Source organism: Micromys minutus (assembly GCF_963924665.1).
Source record: "Micromys minutus genome assembly, chromosome: 3".
Lineage (NCBI taxonomy): Eukaryota > Metazoa > Chordata > Mammalia > Rodentia > Muridae > Micromys > Micromys minutus.
The window spans coordinates 31334927-31352212 of record NC_137972.1 but is presented as its reverse complement, the minus strand read 5'-3'; the positions used below and the strand labels follow the sequence as shown (position 1 = coordinate 31352212).

General features: G+C 49.3%; 1 protein-coding gene across 3 annotated transcripts in view; it reads right to left on the bottom strand.

Annotated features, from left to right (window-relative positions):
- The window catches only part of VGLL4 (vestigial like family member 4), a 72703-nt gene that overhangs the window by 10706 nt on the left and 44711 nt on the right, over window positions 1-17286 (bottom strand). For all 3 annotated transcript variants that reach the window (XM_080914306.1, XM_080914304.1, XM_080914305.1), the window contains one exon: window positions 14719-14908. In XM_080914306.1, the coding sequence (XP_080770432.1) occupies window positions 14719-14879 (161 nt within the window). In that variant the 5' untranslated portion in view covers window positions 14880-14908. The remainder of the gene's footprint in view (window positions 1-14718; window positions 14909-17286) is intronic.

Here is a 17286-nt window from a genome sequence, read left to right as displayed (position 1 = left end):
AAGGAAGGTTGCCAGGAGCACAGGTCTGGTCCTCGAGCGCAGAACTGATAAACCTTCATAAGACAGCCTTCCCAGGTTGTGAGAGCAACACTCACAAACACTGTGATCATACCCCACAGAAGTTAGTGCACACCCTCCTCCCAACCACCAGGACACAAAACAGTGCGGACTAGTGCCTGCGATCAGCTGTGAGCTTCTGGAGACTCACAGCCACATAACTGTGGTTCTCATTTCTCACTATGAGCCCAGAACAATTGCTTCAAGTCTTCAGAGGGTGGCTAAATGTTAACAGTAATAGCTACCACTTGTGTGGCAGCAGTATGTGGTGGGACCAAGCCCTCAGTGTGTCTGCGCCACTCCTACCAGGGCACTCTAACCAGCAGGTTCCTCCCCAGGTTCCCAGGGGCAGGGCACAGGTCTCAGAGTCGATGAGGGTAGAGCTTGGGAGAACTATTGTGCAATTTCCCCAGAGTTGGGACAAAAGCATTTTCTATCAGACCCCGAGAGGTCAAGAGGTCGCAGGCTGATGATGAGCAACGAGGGAACCCGAGTGGAGCGTCCAGGGAGAAGCGGCTGAGGTCAGCACCTCTAGACCTTGCCAAGTGCTTTTCTCATTATCTTCTGTTAGGATAAACTTGAGAGCAGAAACGCAAGCTTGGCGTCTGGGCTGAGAAGGAACAGGGGCCCTAGCATCTGCTCCCCTCTAACTAGACGCTGTCACGTGACTGCCTCACCTGAACCTGGGTGCTCCTTAGTCCTGCCACCTCCCTCCACGCTCCACTTCTGTGACAGCCCCCTCGCCCTAGCAGGGAGATCTGGTGATTACAGGGCTCGGCTTGGGACAAGGTGCGGGTGGCCAGGAGACAGGGACCCAAGGAACATCCCTGCTGCGCCCATCAGTTCTGCCTCCCCAGCTTAAATTAATTACAGCTGAAAATACAGCGCTGCCATCTGCTTTGAAAACGGCAGGATAAGGGAATAAAATGAAAGGGGGTTTTGGTACTAACCTCACTTTAATCATTGCCAAGGAGCATGAAGACAGCCCAGCGTCCTCCCACAAGAAAGCCTGGGGCCTCACAAACTTGGCAGGCAAGGCGGGCGCGCACCCCGTCAGAATAAGAGTCCCCGGGAGGAGGGTGTGAGGTGCGGGGCCGCCTGCCCTGCGCTGCAGGGGAAGCTTCCTGCGGGCCTGGGAGAGGCTGGGAACTCCTGGGAGGCGTTATTTACAGAGTGCCGCCTGCCAAGAACGTTGCATGCATCACTGCAGTTCCATTTTCAGAGAAAACAGATCTGCTGTCAGAACTACAGCAAGCCACTTCCTCTTTCTTTGTTTCCCTACCTTCCATAACATCAGGCTTTTAGCAAACTCTACAACTTGGCCAAAGGAAATGCTGGCAGGAAGGGGCGAGGCAGGAGGGAGGGGATAGGCCTGCAGCTCAGCTTCTGTGGGTCCTCTGGTCCTCTTGCCCTCCTCAAGATCCCCACTTGAGAGGCCGCTCTGTTAAAAGTGCTGAAGGCACTGTAGGTTTCTGAACCTTATTCCAGGCCAGCAGCCTCAGTTTCTAGGGGGAGTCACCTGCCTGCCTGGTTCCTTCAGATCCTAAGGAGGCTTACTTACAACATGCATGGGCCCGCTGGCTTCTTTCACACCGCAACAGAACAACATTTAGATCTAGTAGGCTCTCATAAGCCAGACCTGTAGCACAGAAGATGAACGCCCCCAGTGAAAGAGCATTTCTTGTGGGAGGAAAACACATTTTCAAAAAAGAAAAGATGCAAAGGCTGTCTTCCAAACCTGCCAACCTGTCACTGTGTAGCAACCGTGGTCATAACACTGTGTCTCAGGAGTGTGACTTTCTAGTAAAGGCTGCATCCACCAAGCCCAAGGGAGCATCTGGTAAAACGGTTAAATAAAAACAATTTCATTTCTGATTTCAGAGTTTACTGAGGATACCCAACAAGAGACAAGAATCACACACTCCCAGTTCAGCTCAGCAGGAAAGGTCCAGGAAAGGAAAGAGAGGGAGGGGCGACAGCCAGGGAGGCCTCAGGATGCAAACCTACCCCTTCTCCAAGGGGTGAGGAGCCCTGTTCGACCACTCAGTTCCACTGCACAGACACCCCTCCTCTCTACCCAGGGCTAATCCCCTCAAGCTCCCACAGCCTCCAATGTGGAAGCAACCGGGAAGAGCACAGATAAGCAGACCACAGAGGTCCTTCATTCCATCACCAGTGTACTGAGCAGTCACTCTCCCTCCAACCCCCATCCTAGCCACGTGTCATGGGTGTTCTTCAACACAGCTCTGTCCTTTCTAGGACACTTTTGGAAGGTTTTCCTGCTAAAGAAAAAGATCTAGGGAGTGATCCAACCACATCCAAACAAAACATTCTGTGTGTTGGGGGCAGGGTTGTGTGACGTGTGTGTATGCCAGCACAGAGGTCAGGCTCCAGTGCCTTTCAGTTCACCTCGGGCCATCAACCTTGGATTTGGCTTTTGCTGCTGCTGCTGTTTTTGTTTTTTTGTTTTTAAAGACAGTGTTTTTTTCATCGGCCTGAAATATCGTAGGAGGCTATGCCGACCAGCCAGGGAGCTCTGGGGAACTGCCTCCCCAGCACTGGAGTTGTAGTGTGTGCCCCATCAACCAGTTTTTCCGCGTGGTTCCAGGGATGCTTGCAAAGTACCATTTACCAACAGAGCTATCAGCATAGCCTGAAAGGTCTTTCTTTTACAAACACTGTAAATAGTTGAAAGACTTCAGGAGACAGAGCATGCAGTTAGTCACAGAAGACACAAGGCTGGCAGGCACACAGGGCGTGCTGCAGGGCTCTGAGTGAGGATGCTAACTCAAAGATGCAGTCATTGCTGGGAAGATGCTGAGCAGGGGTAGGCACACTCGGGTTCAGACCCACATGTTCTACATTCAGAAAAATGGGGACGAGCCACGAAGAGGATGGGGGTGCCAAGGAGGCCTGCGAACCCCAAACAACCTGAACCCCACAAGTGTCTGCAATCTTTAAAAAAAAAAAAAAAAAAAAAAGGGAAGTTAAGGCAGACTGAGGGAATCTTGGGAGAGATGCCCCGTCCCCTGCCCCCTCCCAGCACTGGGGAACATGCTCACATCCATGCAGATTACAGCCCCAAGAAAGAACAGTGACAAACAAGCCCAAAGTTCTAAGACCATGCAAGGGCTATAGCTCAGGTGGTAGGACCCTTTCCCAGTATGAATGAAGCCTTGTGTTCAATCTCAGCAGACAAACAAGGTGTAATGGCGTACCTGTCACCTCAGTACTAGGGAGGTGAAGGTAGAAGGATCAGAGGTCACCTTGACAACATAGTGAATCTGAAGCCATTTTGTTCTCTTAAGAAGGAGGAGGAGGATAAGAAGCCATGTCAGTTACCTATCAAGTGTGCTGTTACTGTTGGAAATTGAAGATCTCTGGTACACACATGCACGTTTCCCCAGTACGTACATGCACACATTTCCCCCACTACACACGTGCCCACGGTTCTAGCTTTCAGTGAACTGCCTCCACATGAGTTATACCTCAGAGCCTGTCTAACCAGGTCCATCTCCAGCACGGCAGAGGCAAAGAAGGAAGGAGGAGGTCGCCAACCTGAGCTCCGATAAGTGAATAACTGATGGTCATCACAGGAAAACAGTCCACTTTGGTTAGGAAGGAAAAGAAACCTTTGCCGTGAATAAGCAGACACTGTTTTGGGAGTTTGCCTGCTTGTTTAAGTGAAACTAACAAGCTGCCTGGGAAGAGTGGTCTTTGGAGCACTGGGCAAAACTATGCAAAGGTGAACCACCCTAGGGCAGAGGTGAGCTGCTGAATTTACCCTGGCATCTCGGCCAGTGCGACCTCCAAACCTGCTCCCTCCTTCAAGCCCTCTCTTTTTGGCTTTCCTTGTGCCCTCTTTGAGAACCCAGCCACACACCAGCCCTAAATCCATTTTTATTTAGAGGGTCCTCAACTTCTCCATGATGTAAAGAGAGGGTGCATTCAGTAGAAACTGTACTCTGGGCATTGAAGTTTGCTCTCCCGTCCTGGCCTGGCACTATGTAGTGTCTTCTCAGGCACCTGCAGACCAAAGTGTCTGGATCAGCCCTAGCAGCTCTGTTAAGGAGCTAAAACACGAAGCAGGCCGAGAGCCACATCCTTACTTCAGGACGGGCTGACTGGGATGTCACCCTGGTGTCGATGAACAAGCAGTCCTTGCCATTGGTTTCAACAGGACAGTTCATGATCACTAACCCTCCAGGACTTAGCATCAAAACTTACCACCTAACCTTTCTAGAACTTCTCTCCTATATAAAAATCTCTGAAGCAACATGTTTGTAACTGCGTCCTGCCCTAAAAACATCTATTTAAAAAAAATGAATAAACTTAAGGAAACACATTTTTAGAGAGCTAAAAGAAAAGCCATGAGTCCCACCCAGCTGCGTGGGGTCTGAGGCAGAAGCTCTGTGACTCTCAAGCAACTTAGACTACAAAGAGACATACACAAGCAATGTGTAGAAGGCATCACTGACAGTGAAGAAGGGTAGGGCAGACCATCACCATCTACACCGGTAATATACAAAGGTGCTGAGTAATATACAAAGGTGCTGAGTAATATACAAAGGTGCTGAGTAATATACAAAGGTGCTGAGTAATATACAAAGGTGCTGAGTAATATACAAAGATGCTGGGTCATGGGGCAGTTACCAGCTGAGAGCCAAGAGGCACAGGAAGGTGCTGCAGCCTGCTCACTGGGCAGTCCCTGGGTAATTCACAGGATGAATGCTTTTCAGAATACAGTGTCACTGTGGGGGACATGGGGATGGGTGGGAAGGATGAATGCTAGGCGGACAGACTAGAACAACCTGATTTGAAGTCGAGGCTGTGGAATGTATGGAGATCTCTCTGCCAGGGTCTCTCTGGGCAGCCACTAGAACTAGCCCAAGTGGGAACAGAGAATGACTGCATGAAGAAGCCAAGGATAACGGTTTAAAATGGTGGAGGTCACAAAGGGAAGCAGAGCCATCCTGTGTATTTATTGGCCCTGACTGTGTCACAGCTGCTTGTCACACAGGCAGACAACAAATGCTTAGCTGGCCTGAAGACGAGAGAGGATGGAGATTTCCGAGAATTCTTTTAAAATTTAACCACGCCATTTCTATGGAAGTCCAGGGGAGGTGCTTACTGGGAAGGGAGTTCATCACAACAGGCACCTCCACCCTTGAAGGGTCACACGAGGAGTGTGGCTTTTATTCTCTAGTCAAGGAGACACAGCCAATGGACAGACCAGGCACCGGAGTAAGACTGGTCAGTCAAGCTCAGCTCAGCTCACCAAGGGGCAGCTCCTGGAGGCTCTGAAGGTCCAGTTCTCATGTGCCCCCACTCGCAGCTCTGCCTAGAAACACATAACCAAGCATGATCCAAAGCAGGAGGGTAGGAAGGTAAGCACTAGCTGACAATCAAGCAAATGAACACGGAGAACCTACTAGAAAGTGCAGCCCTGATGGAGGGTTGGTGGCAAATGTGAAGGTAACGTGGGTGCAGACCTGCTAGTTTTCCCAAGATGAGAGTCTGTCTACTTCTTTTCAAAGATTTCTTAAAAAAAAATTAATGTGTATGAGTGCTTGCCTACATGTATGTAAATATACATGCATGCATGCATATGAACCATATGTATGTATGGTACACAGGGAGGCCAGAAAGGGAGTGTCACATGGTGCTGAGAATTGAACCCTGGTCCTCTGGAAGAATAGTCATCTCTCCAGCCACACATACAGGTTTTCCCCTTCTTTTTATCTCAGATGTCTGTGTTGCTGGCCTGCAAGTCCTGAGCTATACCAGCATTCTTCATTCAACATATTCAACCCCTGCTTTCCACACGCCTCACATCTGCCGGGCCTGGCGCTAGCAGCAGGAAAAAAAAATGTAAATAGAAGGATGAAAAAAAAGGCATTTTATCCAGACAGGAACCAAGTCAACACCAGGATAAGAATGACACCACACAAGGCTGTGACACTGGCTAAATGAGGTGCCTCCACAGGTCCAAGGGGACCAGTGGATTTCTGTTCCGGAAGATGGGGGACAGGCAAAAGGGGGACAGAGAAGTTGTAGTTGACTCTGTCCTGGTCTGGAAATGAGCATCATTGGTTGCAGAACACAGGAGGTACCCTAGGCAATGCTACCTAAGATAGTATATAACTAGCTATGTGAACCAGGCTGGCCTTGAACTCACAAAGATCTGCCTGCCTCTAACTCTGAGTGGTGAGATTAAAATTCAGCTCCATCAAAAGGAAGAGAGCTTCAAGGTCTCTTCTCTTGTTCCATTCTTATTCCAAGAATGACCTAGCCCCAAGGATTATCTGGTATTACACTAGGTACAGAGCTATGGACTGAACAAGGCCCAGTCCTGGAATAGACAAAAAATCAGAGTTGGGCAGAGAGAATGTCCAATGAAGACTGTTAATTTGCTATCTCTGGAGGAAGGCCTTCTGAATAGCTAGAGTCCTCAAGTAAGGCCAAGTGAGGCCCTAAGGCAGGCTGTAGCCTGGGCACTCCGTGATTTCCCATAAATACTTCAGAAACCTGACCCAGAAAGGAGGTGTGTGTGTGTGTGTGTGTGTGTGTGTGTGTGTGTGAGAGAGAGAGAGAGAGAGAGAGAGAGTGAGAGAGAGAGGAGCGAGAGAGAGTGAGAGCTAGAGAGAGAGGAAGAGAGAGAGAAGAAGGGAGAGAGGGAGAGAGAGAGAGCGAGAGAGAGAGAGAGAAGATGGGGGCAGGAGGCAGAGGTGACTTTTGAGGTGACTAGAAAGCTCTTTACCAACCATGGATATGGAGGAGTGTCACATGGAGAAACTCCTACATGGGGTGCACATGCAAAGGGGGGCAGATCTGTGTGACTGGCAGGACTTCACCATAGATAACAGTGAGACTTTCCCATGTGCAGTAGCAATGGAAGCCACAGCCTGCATATCACTTAAAGGGTCAGCGCAATGGGAAGGAGAGAGCCTGGAAGCACAGAGAGACCAATAAATGCCACATGTAGAGGCTACCTGTCGCCAGACTGAAAGCTGGATATGATGGGGTGGTATGGGGAAGGAGTACCCTGAAGAGGATTTGATCTCCTTCTATCTTTTTCCTAATGCTGGTGCTGAAACCCAGAACACATCTTTTATCTTTTTATAAACACATCATTTTGTTCCGAGACTCAGATTGAGAAACTCTGCAGGTTTTCATCCCAATGCTCACTAGCCTAAACTTCAGAGAACTGGTTGCTATGTAGCCCAGGTTGGCCATGGACTCTCCAATCCCACCCACCCCACACCTGCCGCCGCTTCAGCTTCCCAAGTGCAGGGTGACAGGTACGCACCACTAGGCCTGGCATCCTAGTGCCATCTCTTAGTTCTCTTCATGGGAGGCAACAGAAAGCTAAGCAGCAAGAATAGAAGAGGCCCTGCTTCTCTGCCGGCCAGGAAACGGAGGATCCAGAATTCAGATCCGCCTTCACGCAGGTTTCTCTCCATCACCAGACCCCAGGACAGTTTTAAGCTCTTTGAGTATGCAGGGAGACACTGTGCAATATAGTAACAATAGAACGTGTTTCAACAGAACAATACAGCAAGGCAGGAGACAAGCGCCCTGGTCAAGTATAAACACCAGAGCTCCTCCAGCCTCCTGCCCAGAGAGGCAGTAAGTAGGGAGGCCTCAGAGGAGAGGAGGTGCCTGGCCAACCCCTCAGCAGTTTCTTTCTTTCCTCTTCCCTCAGTTTGATCTTTCAGAGACCTAAGAGAACAACATTTTATTTTGGGACAGGCTGGCTTTGTGTCCCAGTAAGAAGAGTTCTGTGAACTAGGCAATGCCCAGATTAACTGTCTGTATTCCAAACAGCTGTGATGTGTCCCCAGCTGGACGCCTTGGGGCCCAGGGAGGGAAACTTCTAATTTTGAATAAATATCTTTGACTTAACACATCACTCCTACTTTTCTGATTTCAGTGTCTCCCTTTAGAATATGACTCTGCACACGCTCCAGCTCCTGGTAAGTCTCCCTTCCCCAAAGTTCTGACCCACTTCTGTAACTCCCAGGACTGATTACAGCCGCAGAACTGTAAAGTCCCCACACAGCCTGGAATGGACTTGGTTGACTGCTTTTGTTATGTCCCCTGGCTCCTGACACCCTTGACATTTCTTCATTTCATGTGTTATCCGTTATTCAGCCAGAAAAAATGCCAGGAGCAAGATGGCGACCTGCCTGAGCAGCTCTCTGCAGAGACTCTTAAGGCAGAGGCGATGCCTGCTGGGAGAAGGCTGACGTCAGCTCTCTGAGAACAGCTCCCTGCTTCGGATAAGGCTGCCTTTGTTTTCAGCTCAACTGTGAAAATGAGAAAATGCCTCCAGCCTCACAAACAAGAAACCCACACAGCCCAGGTCAGGCCTGTGACCTTTACTTAAAGGTACCGAACTTCATTAGCAAAGGCTGTGGATAGAACCCAGGGAGCGTGGTCCCAACTGCCCAGCGCCCAGCTCTCACTGAAGTGTGAAAGGCACAGTTAATCTCAGGCAAACCAGCTCCGAGATCACACTTCTCTGTCAGAAAGCATGTTTTTTTTTTTTAAAGACACAGTCTCTCTTCTAATTTGTTTGCAATTCACACACATGTAAGTGAGAAAGAAAAGATCCCAACTTAGCAGTATCTTGGCACACCTCCAGAGATACTGGCACGACTGGTGAGCTCAGGGTTCAGGAAGAGACTCAGAAGATGAAGACGAGGAAGAGGAACAAGAAGAAGAATAAGAAGGGTGTACTGGACGGTTTTATGTCAACTTGACACAACCTAGAACCATCTGAGAAGAGGGAACCCTAAATAAGAAAATGTCTCCTTAAGATCAAGCTGTAGGCAAGCCTGTAGGACATGTTCTTAATTAGTGGCTAATGTGGGAGGGGTCAGCCATTGTGGGTGGGGCCATCAAGAGCAGTTGTTACCCCTCAAAGTACAAGCAATTACATTTTGATCGTTCTGAAACTTCAATCTGTCCAAAGGTGAACAGTGAAGTCTCATGACAGAGCTAAGACTCAGGAGTGTGCCATGGTAAGGCAGTGGCTGGGAGTAGATGTGGGAAAGCCTGTCACAGGTATCACCAGCCAGAGGTAGACTCTGAATCAAGTTACAGAGGGCCCATTCTGCTATCTTAAAAGGGGGAGAACAGGAACACTGACATCCCAGAATAAGAGGACCCAACAAGGTCATGCCCATGATTCGGCACACAGCTGGTGTAGAGCACACTCAGTGGCTGCTGTCACAGAGAAGCTTTCTCTAGCTGATGGCAGGACGTCCACCCCCCCACAGCACACCTCAGCCGACCAGCTACCCTGGGAAGGCTCCTTGGCTTCCACTCTCAGTTGAGCAGAGTTAAAGAAGCAACATGTGCCCGATGCTCGACCTCCTCTAAGTTTGGTTATAATGAGACACAGGATTGTTTCCTTGGCTCTTGGGTGGAAAAGCCTGTTGGGAGCACACACCAGCAGCAAAGGGACTCAGGAAACATGAAGCAGGGTCACCTCGGTGACAGGGTGTACAGTGACTGGGACAATAAGAACCACGGGCCCTGCAAAGCAGAGGGTGCCACTAGCTCCCCTGCATTAGTAAACAAACCCTCAGGGAGCCATGAATCCCATCAGATGCCTGACCCCTCAAACATCTTCTTCAACTTTCTCTCACACCAACAGAGAGAAGAGTAAACAGCCAGTGGATCCCTAAAGGAAACAGATAGAAAAAGAGAAAAAAAAAGGCCCACAGGCTACAAAGTGCTCCCCAGATCTGCCCAAGTAGGAAGTGAAGAAAAGGACAAGAGAGAGCTGTTCACAAGATCACGGAAGGCATACTGCACACCAGGACAGCAGCTCACAGGAATGACATGGGGCACAACATGGTGTTGGCTCCAGCAGGAGCCCCTGGGATTTGCCTGCTCAAAGGCTAGGGTGGCTAGTTTACACACATGTCAGTGATCAAAAGGTAATCCCACTGCACCTGGGGCACACCTGGGTAGAGGTGTCACACAACCCAAACAGAAGTCACTGTGCTTGTGCCATCAGTGTGTGTGTGTGTGTGTGTGTGTGTGTGTGTATTCTGTCTTCGTGCACACCAGAAGAGGGCATCAGATCCCATTTCAAATGGTTGTGAGCCACCATGTGGTTGCTGGTAATTGAACTCAGGGCCTCTGGAAGAACAGTCAGTGCCCTTAACCACTGAGCCATCTCTCCAGTTCCCTAATGTCTGCTTCTTTAAAACAGACAAACAAAACAAACAAAAAACAACTCAAATAAGCTAGCAGACAGGAAAGCAGGGGAGTAGATGGGGGAAGGGGGAGTCCACCTATAGTGAAAAAAAAAAGGTTACATATACTGTTGAGGTGGAATATTCTGGGTGTCTAACACAGAACTAGCCTTGGGTAAGCACTCCATAAACAGTCCTGCCCCTCCCAGGCTAACGCCACAGTTACCCTGCACACTCGGCTGTAATGTGCAGGGGAAACCAGCATCGCTTGCTGGTCAGCAAAGAGCCCTCCTTAAGTCTCACCAGTCAAGTACCCCAGACAAGTCCCAAAGCCAGGGTCTCAGCACAGTGGTACTGCAAGCCAATGCTGCTCCTGATGCAGAGCCTTCTGGGCAGCATTACTCTGTAAATACTGGGAATGACCTTAGGGGTCATACACAAGAGGACTAGCCAGTGAATTCAGGGGTTTGTGGGCCCAGAGTGCTATGCAGCTGTGAACAAGACAGGGAGCTCCTATGAAGAGTCACCATGGTGGCCTGCTGCCAATGCCCATATGAGCTGAAAAACTGAGTGGTTCAGTGTCAGGAAAGGGGAAGTGAGAATTCACACACTTGCTCTTGGAATGCTGGTGGCTCACAGAGGATAGAGTCACACTTCGCCCAGATGCACTTTCTAAGATGGTTTCTGCTGCAAGCAGGTTACCATCTTAAAAGTAAAGCGAGGCAGTTGTGGGGATGTGCGCCTTTAATCCCAGCACTTGGGAGGCAGAGGCAGGTGGATCTCTCATTTCCAGGTCTATGGAATGAGTCCCAGGACAGCCAGGAATACACAGAGAAACCCTGTCTCAAAAAACAAAATACAAACAAACAAGATAATATGAAGTCAACAAAGGTGAGGAAAAAAAAATCTAGAACTCAATGCAAGCAGCAGCCGACAATTGAAACCGTATGGATGGGGGAGGGGCGAGAATGTATGGAGTCACCAGAACATGAAAAGAGACCTGAAAACACAGAAAACCTCCTATTAGGGTTTTCCTCAGACTCCAATGAGCAGCGCATCTGGAGTGCACACTGCGGGGCTGGGCAGGGACGGAATGGCAGTGCTGGACGGGAACTCAGGACTGTCTAATGGCAAAACAGTGCAGGGCAGGGATCCCAGAGAAGATGGCTGCCTTAGTGCTGGCTGCCCACGATAAACACTGCTGCCCACAGAGGCTCCTGAGTTTAAAATGTAGCTGGGGCAACTAAGGTCGTGGAACTTTCCACGTCCTTAAATTTTTCTTAACTTTTAAGGTCTTGGAGCTAGGGACTGAAACAAATGTTTTGAATGCTCAGCTACTAAGTCACATCCCCAGTCCCCAAATTTTCTCTCTTGTGAAGTTTGTAGCCCAGGCTGTGGCTGGTGTCCATTGTATCAGAAGACCCCTCCTAGTAAGAGTAAATCACCTTGTGACACCTGCCAAGGAAGCAGGGCTTTCTGCAACAGTGACCGTGAGACTAGGGAAAAAGGAGGACTGTGTGTCAACTGAGAGGCTAGATGAAATAGAACTCATGGGGCTGTGTGAACAGGCAAAAAGAAAAGCAGGCACCTCCCCCAAGACAGGCTGCCCCAAAGCCACTCACCAACCCTTCACTCACCTACCCCTCCATTGTAGCAATCCTGCCCCACCCAGCCCAACTCCCTGACATCCACATTCGTAGCACATTTCTTCAGAAGTCTGTCTTCCTCAGTGTCATCAGTCTGGCTAGAAAATTAGCAAGGTTGAACTGAGTCAGGTGACAAGGACTAAACACCAGAGGAATCCCGAGGAATGCCCCCTCCCCCTGAAGCTCCCACTGTACTTCAGAACCGCTCACTGGTCCACCTACCCTGGACAGCATCACACCATGGGGTCAAAGAACCTCATCTTCAAGACCTTCTTTGCTAGTGGCTCAAACTTTATTGCAGCAACACGCCCGCCTCAGCATCAATACGACCCCCTCAACGATAAAGCAAACCAGACACATTTTGCTTACACACCATTAGCAAATTCTATAAAGTCCAAACACAGGTACTAAATCACCTCTCATTCCCTTTTGAGATACAAGTATACTAGAATCATTTCTGACCCCATAGACAGTAACCCTATTGTCCTCTTAGCCCCAAAATAAAAAAGGAAGAAACACGCCCCAGGACACATCTACAAGTCAGTCAACATAAGTGCTGAGGACCAACAACGTGAGTGAGGAAGACTGAGTAAGCACCTAGTGTCAGTCTTTGGCCTCCACACATACCTACACATCTTCATGCACATACAGGAACATGCACACAGAATTTATATGTGTGTTTTACTATAATTTAAAAAAATGGAGGAAAGCCACCAACCTGTTGGGATCACAGAGAGTCTGGCAGAATAAAGGGCACAGTTTTATAATAATAATGACACTAATTGGGAGCTGCACCCCAAATCTGACAATTCTTCTCTCATTTCCACATTGCTGGGGCTATGAGGACCTTGTGCACCAGGCAGAGGCTTAACAATCTTTAGAGTGTCAGCGTAGACCAGGATTTCAAGCTCTTGTTTTCAATCACCAAGAAGTTACAAGTTCTTTTTCAATTGTTTTAACATCTCACATTGTTTAACTATAGCCAGGTATGGTGGTGGCCATCTATAACCCCCAAGTTGGGAAGGCAGAGGCAGAAGAATCAAGAGTTCAAGGCTAGCTAGGGCTACCTAGTAAGTTCAAGGCCAGCCTGGGTCACCTAAGATCTAGCCTCAAATGAAACAAATAAGGCTGGCTACCAGGCACTGCACTAAGTCCTTACAACACTCTAACAAGAAAACATATTCACTGCCTCGTGGGACAAGAAGGTGGCCTCTGAGCCAGGGCACCCAGCCTAAGACACACACGTCCTCAAACACTGAACATACTCTTGCTTCCTGCGGTTGGTTGTCACAGCCAATATCTGCACAATGAGGTTATTAATGATAAAACAGTAGCTTCTACCAACTAAGGATTTACTTGTTTTAACTCTGAGGCTCTCAGTCTGCTTGCCCGATCACTGCCATCTGACAGTAAGGACACTGGGCCCAGAAACAGCAGGCCTACACCTCACAGCTGGTAAGTCACAGGAGGGCCTCAACTAAAGCGTGATCCCAGTCTACCAGGCTGCCTCTTCTTCCCTTCCCCTCCCTTGAAAAAAAAACAAAAAACCAAAAAAACAAAGAGTCAAAAGTCTCTTGTTTGGGTTTGAGAAAGTTGGATAGAGTAAAGCAGGCCGGCAGGCCTCTCAGTGAGGAGTGCCATGGAGTCCCTCCCAGGCAGAGAGTGAGAGAGGGTGCTGTTCTGCGCAGCCTCCGCTGCTGGATTCCTGAGTGTAGCAAATTCCAGGCTGCAGACTGCAGGCTCAGTCTCTGACTAACACTACAGTGATTTATTTGAGGATAAATACCTCTGTCAGTGTCTTATGACTGAACACAACAGAGCAGGCAGATTGGCATTCGCGGAATGCGAGGACTAGGCTGAGGCAGCAGAGGCCAGGGCCGCCTCCAGCGGCAAAGCACAGTCTGCAGGAGGGACCCTGCACTGCACCTGCTGCCAGCACCAGGGAGCCCTGTGTGTGCAGCAAGTCCAGTGATGGCAAGCACTCGCTTGCACCTGGGGACGGGGACTGGCTATATGACTGGCACCGCCCAGACACCAACTCCTGAAATGCAGCCAGCCCATGTCAGATTCAGAGAACTGCAGCTTAAGCCTCTTCATGTAGAAAATGGGTTTAAGAGGGAGGCTGGGGAGAAGGCTAGGCTGTTAAGAGCTCTGACTGCTCTTGCAGAAGACCTGGGTTCAATCCCTAGTGCCCACATGGTGACTCACAGCTACCTGCAATCCGGTTCCAGTGACTCTGGCACCCTCATGTAACACACATGCAGGCAACACACCAATGCACATGAAAATAAATAAACATATTTAAAAGAATAAAAGCAAGAAAAGAAAGTTTCCTTAAAAAAGAAGAAGATGAGGGACAGAGAAGACACAAGGGCATGCAAGCCAATCAAGGATCTGCCAAGTCCTGACACCAAGAGGGACTTTCTCACCATGGCTCCAGGCCCCCAGCTGCACGATCACATCAGGGCACAATACTGGACACCCATGCACTCAGGTACTCAGAGACACCCCGTATCCATTTGCATAATGACCAGCAGTTTTCCAAACAGTACCCGTAGTTCACCTTAAGGGCTGCTGCCCTCCAACGTGAAAGGTTGTTGGAGTTGAAAGGAAATAAGATTTCATCTCTGCACCAGTCACTACGATCAACTGACACCCTTCTGGCATATAAACACTACCGATCTTTTATAAACAACGTCCTCTATCAATAACTCATGAAATCATAATGACGTGATAGGAAGAAAGGTGAAAGGAAACACAGCCCGGCCCAGAGCAAGCAAGATCTCAAAGAGGGTGGGACTTACAAATGGGGGCTGAAGATACGGCTCATCTTGGAGACGTGATCATTTTCACAGTCCAAGTCCTTGTCCCCGTGTTCCATGCTGAATTTCCTCTTGCTGGGGCTGATGGGAGGCGGACCTGTACGGTGATTGCTGAGAGCTGAGGCCACCGGGAGGGTCTGCATTCTGGGTTCTCCCCTGAGGGAGGCTTCACCTATGCAAAGAGAATTAGGATGTTATCACCAGGCGGGAGAAGCACGCGCACCATCGTGGTCTCCGCAGTCCCCCTAGCTCCCTGGCGTCCCGCCCGGCCCCTTGCAAAACTCTCTGTGGAAAGTTTTGGCAATGCAGCAGGCAGCCTGCCATTCTCAGAACACGGTCTGGGCATGCAGCCACTGCCAAGCAGGGGACATTTGACATCAACAAGGTTTGCCAGCACTCGGTCTTTAGGGTAGAGTTTAAAACGAAAAGTTGCTATAAACAGCAGAGAGAGGAAAACTGATCGTGAGCAATCCCCAAAGGGAAGTTAAAACTCGGAAGGCCCTTTGATTCTCAGGAATTCAACCCCATACCTTTATAAGAAAGTGCACAAAACTGCTGTTGACAAGCTGATGTTGCTGTTTTTATTACATTGTGTGTGTGTGTGTGTGTGTGTGTGTGTGTGTGTGTGTGTGTGTGTGTGTGTACAATGCCCATGGAGGCCAGAAAAACTGTTGGATCCGCTGGAGCTGGAGTTACAGGCAGTTGTGAGCTGCCCAACATGGATGCTGGGAACGGAAGCTAAGCTGTCTGGAAGAGCAACGAATGTTCCTAACCACTGAGCAACCTCTCCAGTCCCAAGCTGCAACTCTCAAAATGTGTTTCGCAGTTAGGAGCCTAAGAGGGCTGTGACACAGATCTACTGTGACAGTCAGTCTGACTTTTTGGGCTGTTGTCAGGGGTGTTGAACTGAGAGACAAATTTGTGCCTGGTTGTGAATCAACACAGTATGGCTTCTCAAATACAAGGGGTTTGTATCTTCTAAAATTTATAACAGGAGTTATAATGACTTTGAGTGAAACTCAAAGTAACTTCTAAGTCCTAAGGGAGCTAACTCTTTCAAACAGAGAAAGCCTTCTGTTGGGCAGTTACACACTGGCTTCTGAGGCCTGACCAATCTTATTTCCACTGGTCACAATTAAGAGTCATATTAGCGTGAAGTCAGTTTCATCTGAGGCGCTGCGGTACCCAAGAAAAGCCACCTTTGTGACCACTCACTTCCCTTCATATCATCACTGATGCACAGTCAGCCGTCAAACCGGCGTCAGCTTCACACACAAGCGACAAATGCGATTTTGTTAGTGGGAAGGAGGGAGGGAAAGACCTTCTGAATATCCACCAGGAAAAATAAAAACTCTGCCAGTTTAGACAGCAAGATATAAACTTGCAAATATACAGTGACCTGTAGCACACCCCAGTGGGATTTCTTGTACCACTTCTGGCCACAGGGCAGACTGGAACTTTCCACACTGCAGAAAGTAGCTCGACATGACTCCTGTACTGGCCTGCCACTCTCTTGGATAGGCCTTGGCTTCCTTTCTCCTAACCTTTGGTTAAGCAGCACTCATCCTCAGACCTTGAGAAGGTGTAAGATTTCTTCCTTCCCTGGCCTCTTGTTCCTCTCCTAACCCTGTTTCTTAGATGCCTCTTTAAGACTCTGGTGAGCAGACAAAGAACTCCATAAAGCCTGAGGAAGTCACTACCCCTGCAGACCAACCCACGCAAAACAGCCTACACCATACACTCTGTGCCCAGTGTTTCCCAACACTCCTGGCAGGGGCCACAGAGTGGGGAGGACACAGGCTCAGCATGGACCCCAGAGTTTCAGGAGCCATTTCATCAGCTGCCTGCTGGGGCAACAGACATTGCTATGGGAACAATCACCACAGCAACAAGTTCCAAGGGGTCCAAAATAGGAGCAGTCATTCAGGACAGCAGCTATGGGGTGGCCCAGCCCCAGAACAGAAACCACCCACAGGCCCCATCACTTGGGAAGGTACCCACAGAAAAGTCAGTCACTCGGTAGCTACACTGCACATGTTTGATGGAGGAAACCCTCCACCCCATACCCCCAGGCCATGGCAGAAAGCAACGATGGCACTTCCTCCATCAGAAGTTCACACAGCAGAGTGGCTGAGCTTCAGCGAGCCCAGTGCAGAGGAAGGAAAGTCCATAGGAGATTTTCCAGGAATGGAGTGGGGACAAAGGACTCTGAAGGAACTGCAGATTATGGATGAGGGTGTGAGCCCTGTGTAGCATGGGGCACCTCATGAGCACGTCTGAAGTCTCGTTCCGCACATGACTAAGGTGAAGGGAATGGCTTGTTCAGTGAACTGCAGGGAGAAAACTCCCTAACACAAGGCTGAAGGAAGGGCAGCGATCTTCAATGGTGGCTGGGTTTGGTCACTGACACCCCTTTGCTCATCTTTGGGTCCATCCCCAAAGCAAGGAAAGCTGCCCAATGCTTAGATTTTAAAGCCTATTTGCTATACTCTTGTATGTGGCAGAGCAAGGGTGGAATGATTTCCAGCAGGGTCTTGGGGCAGAGCACCT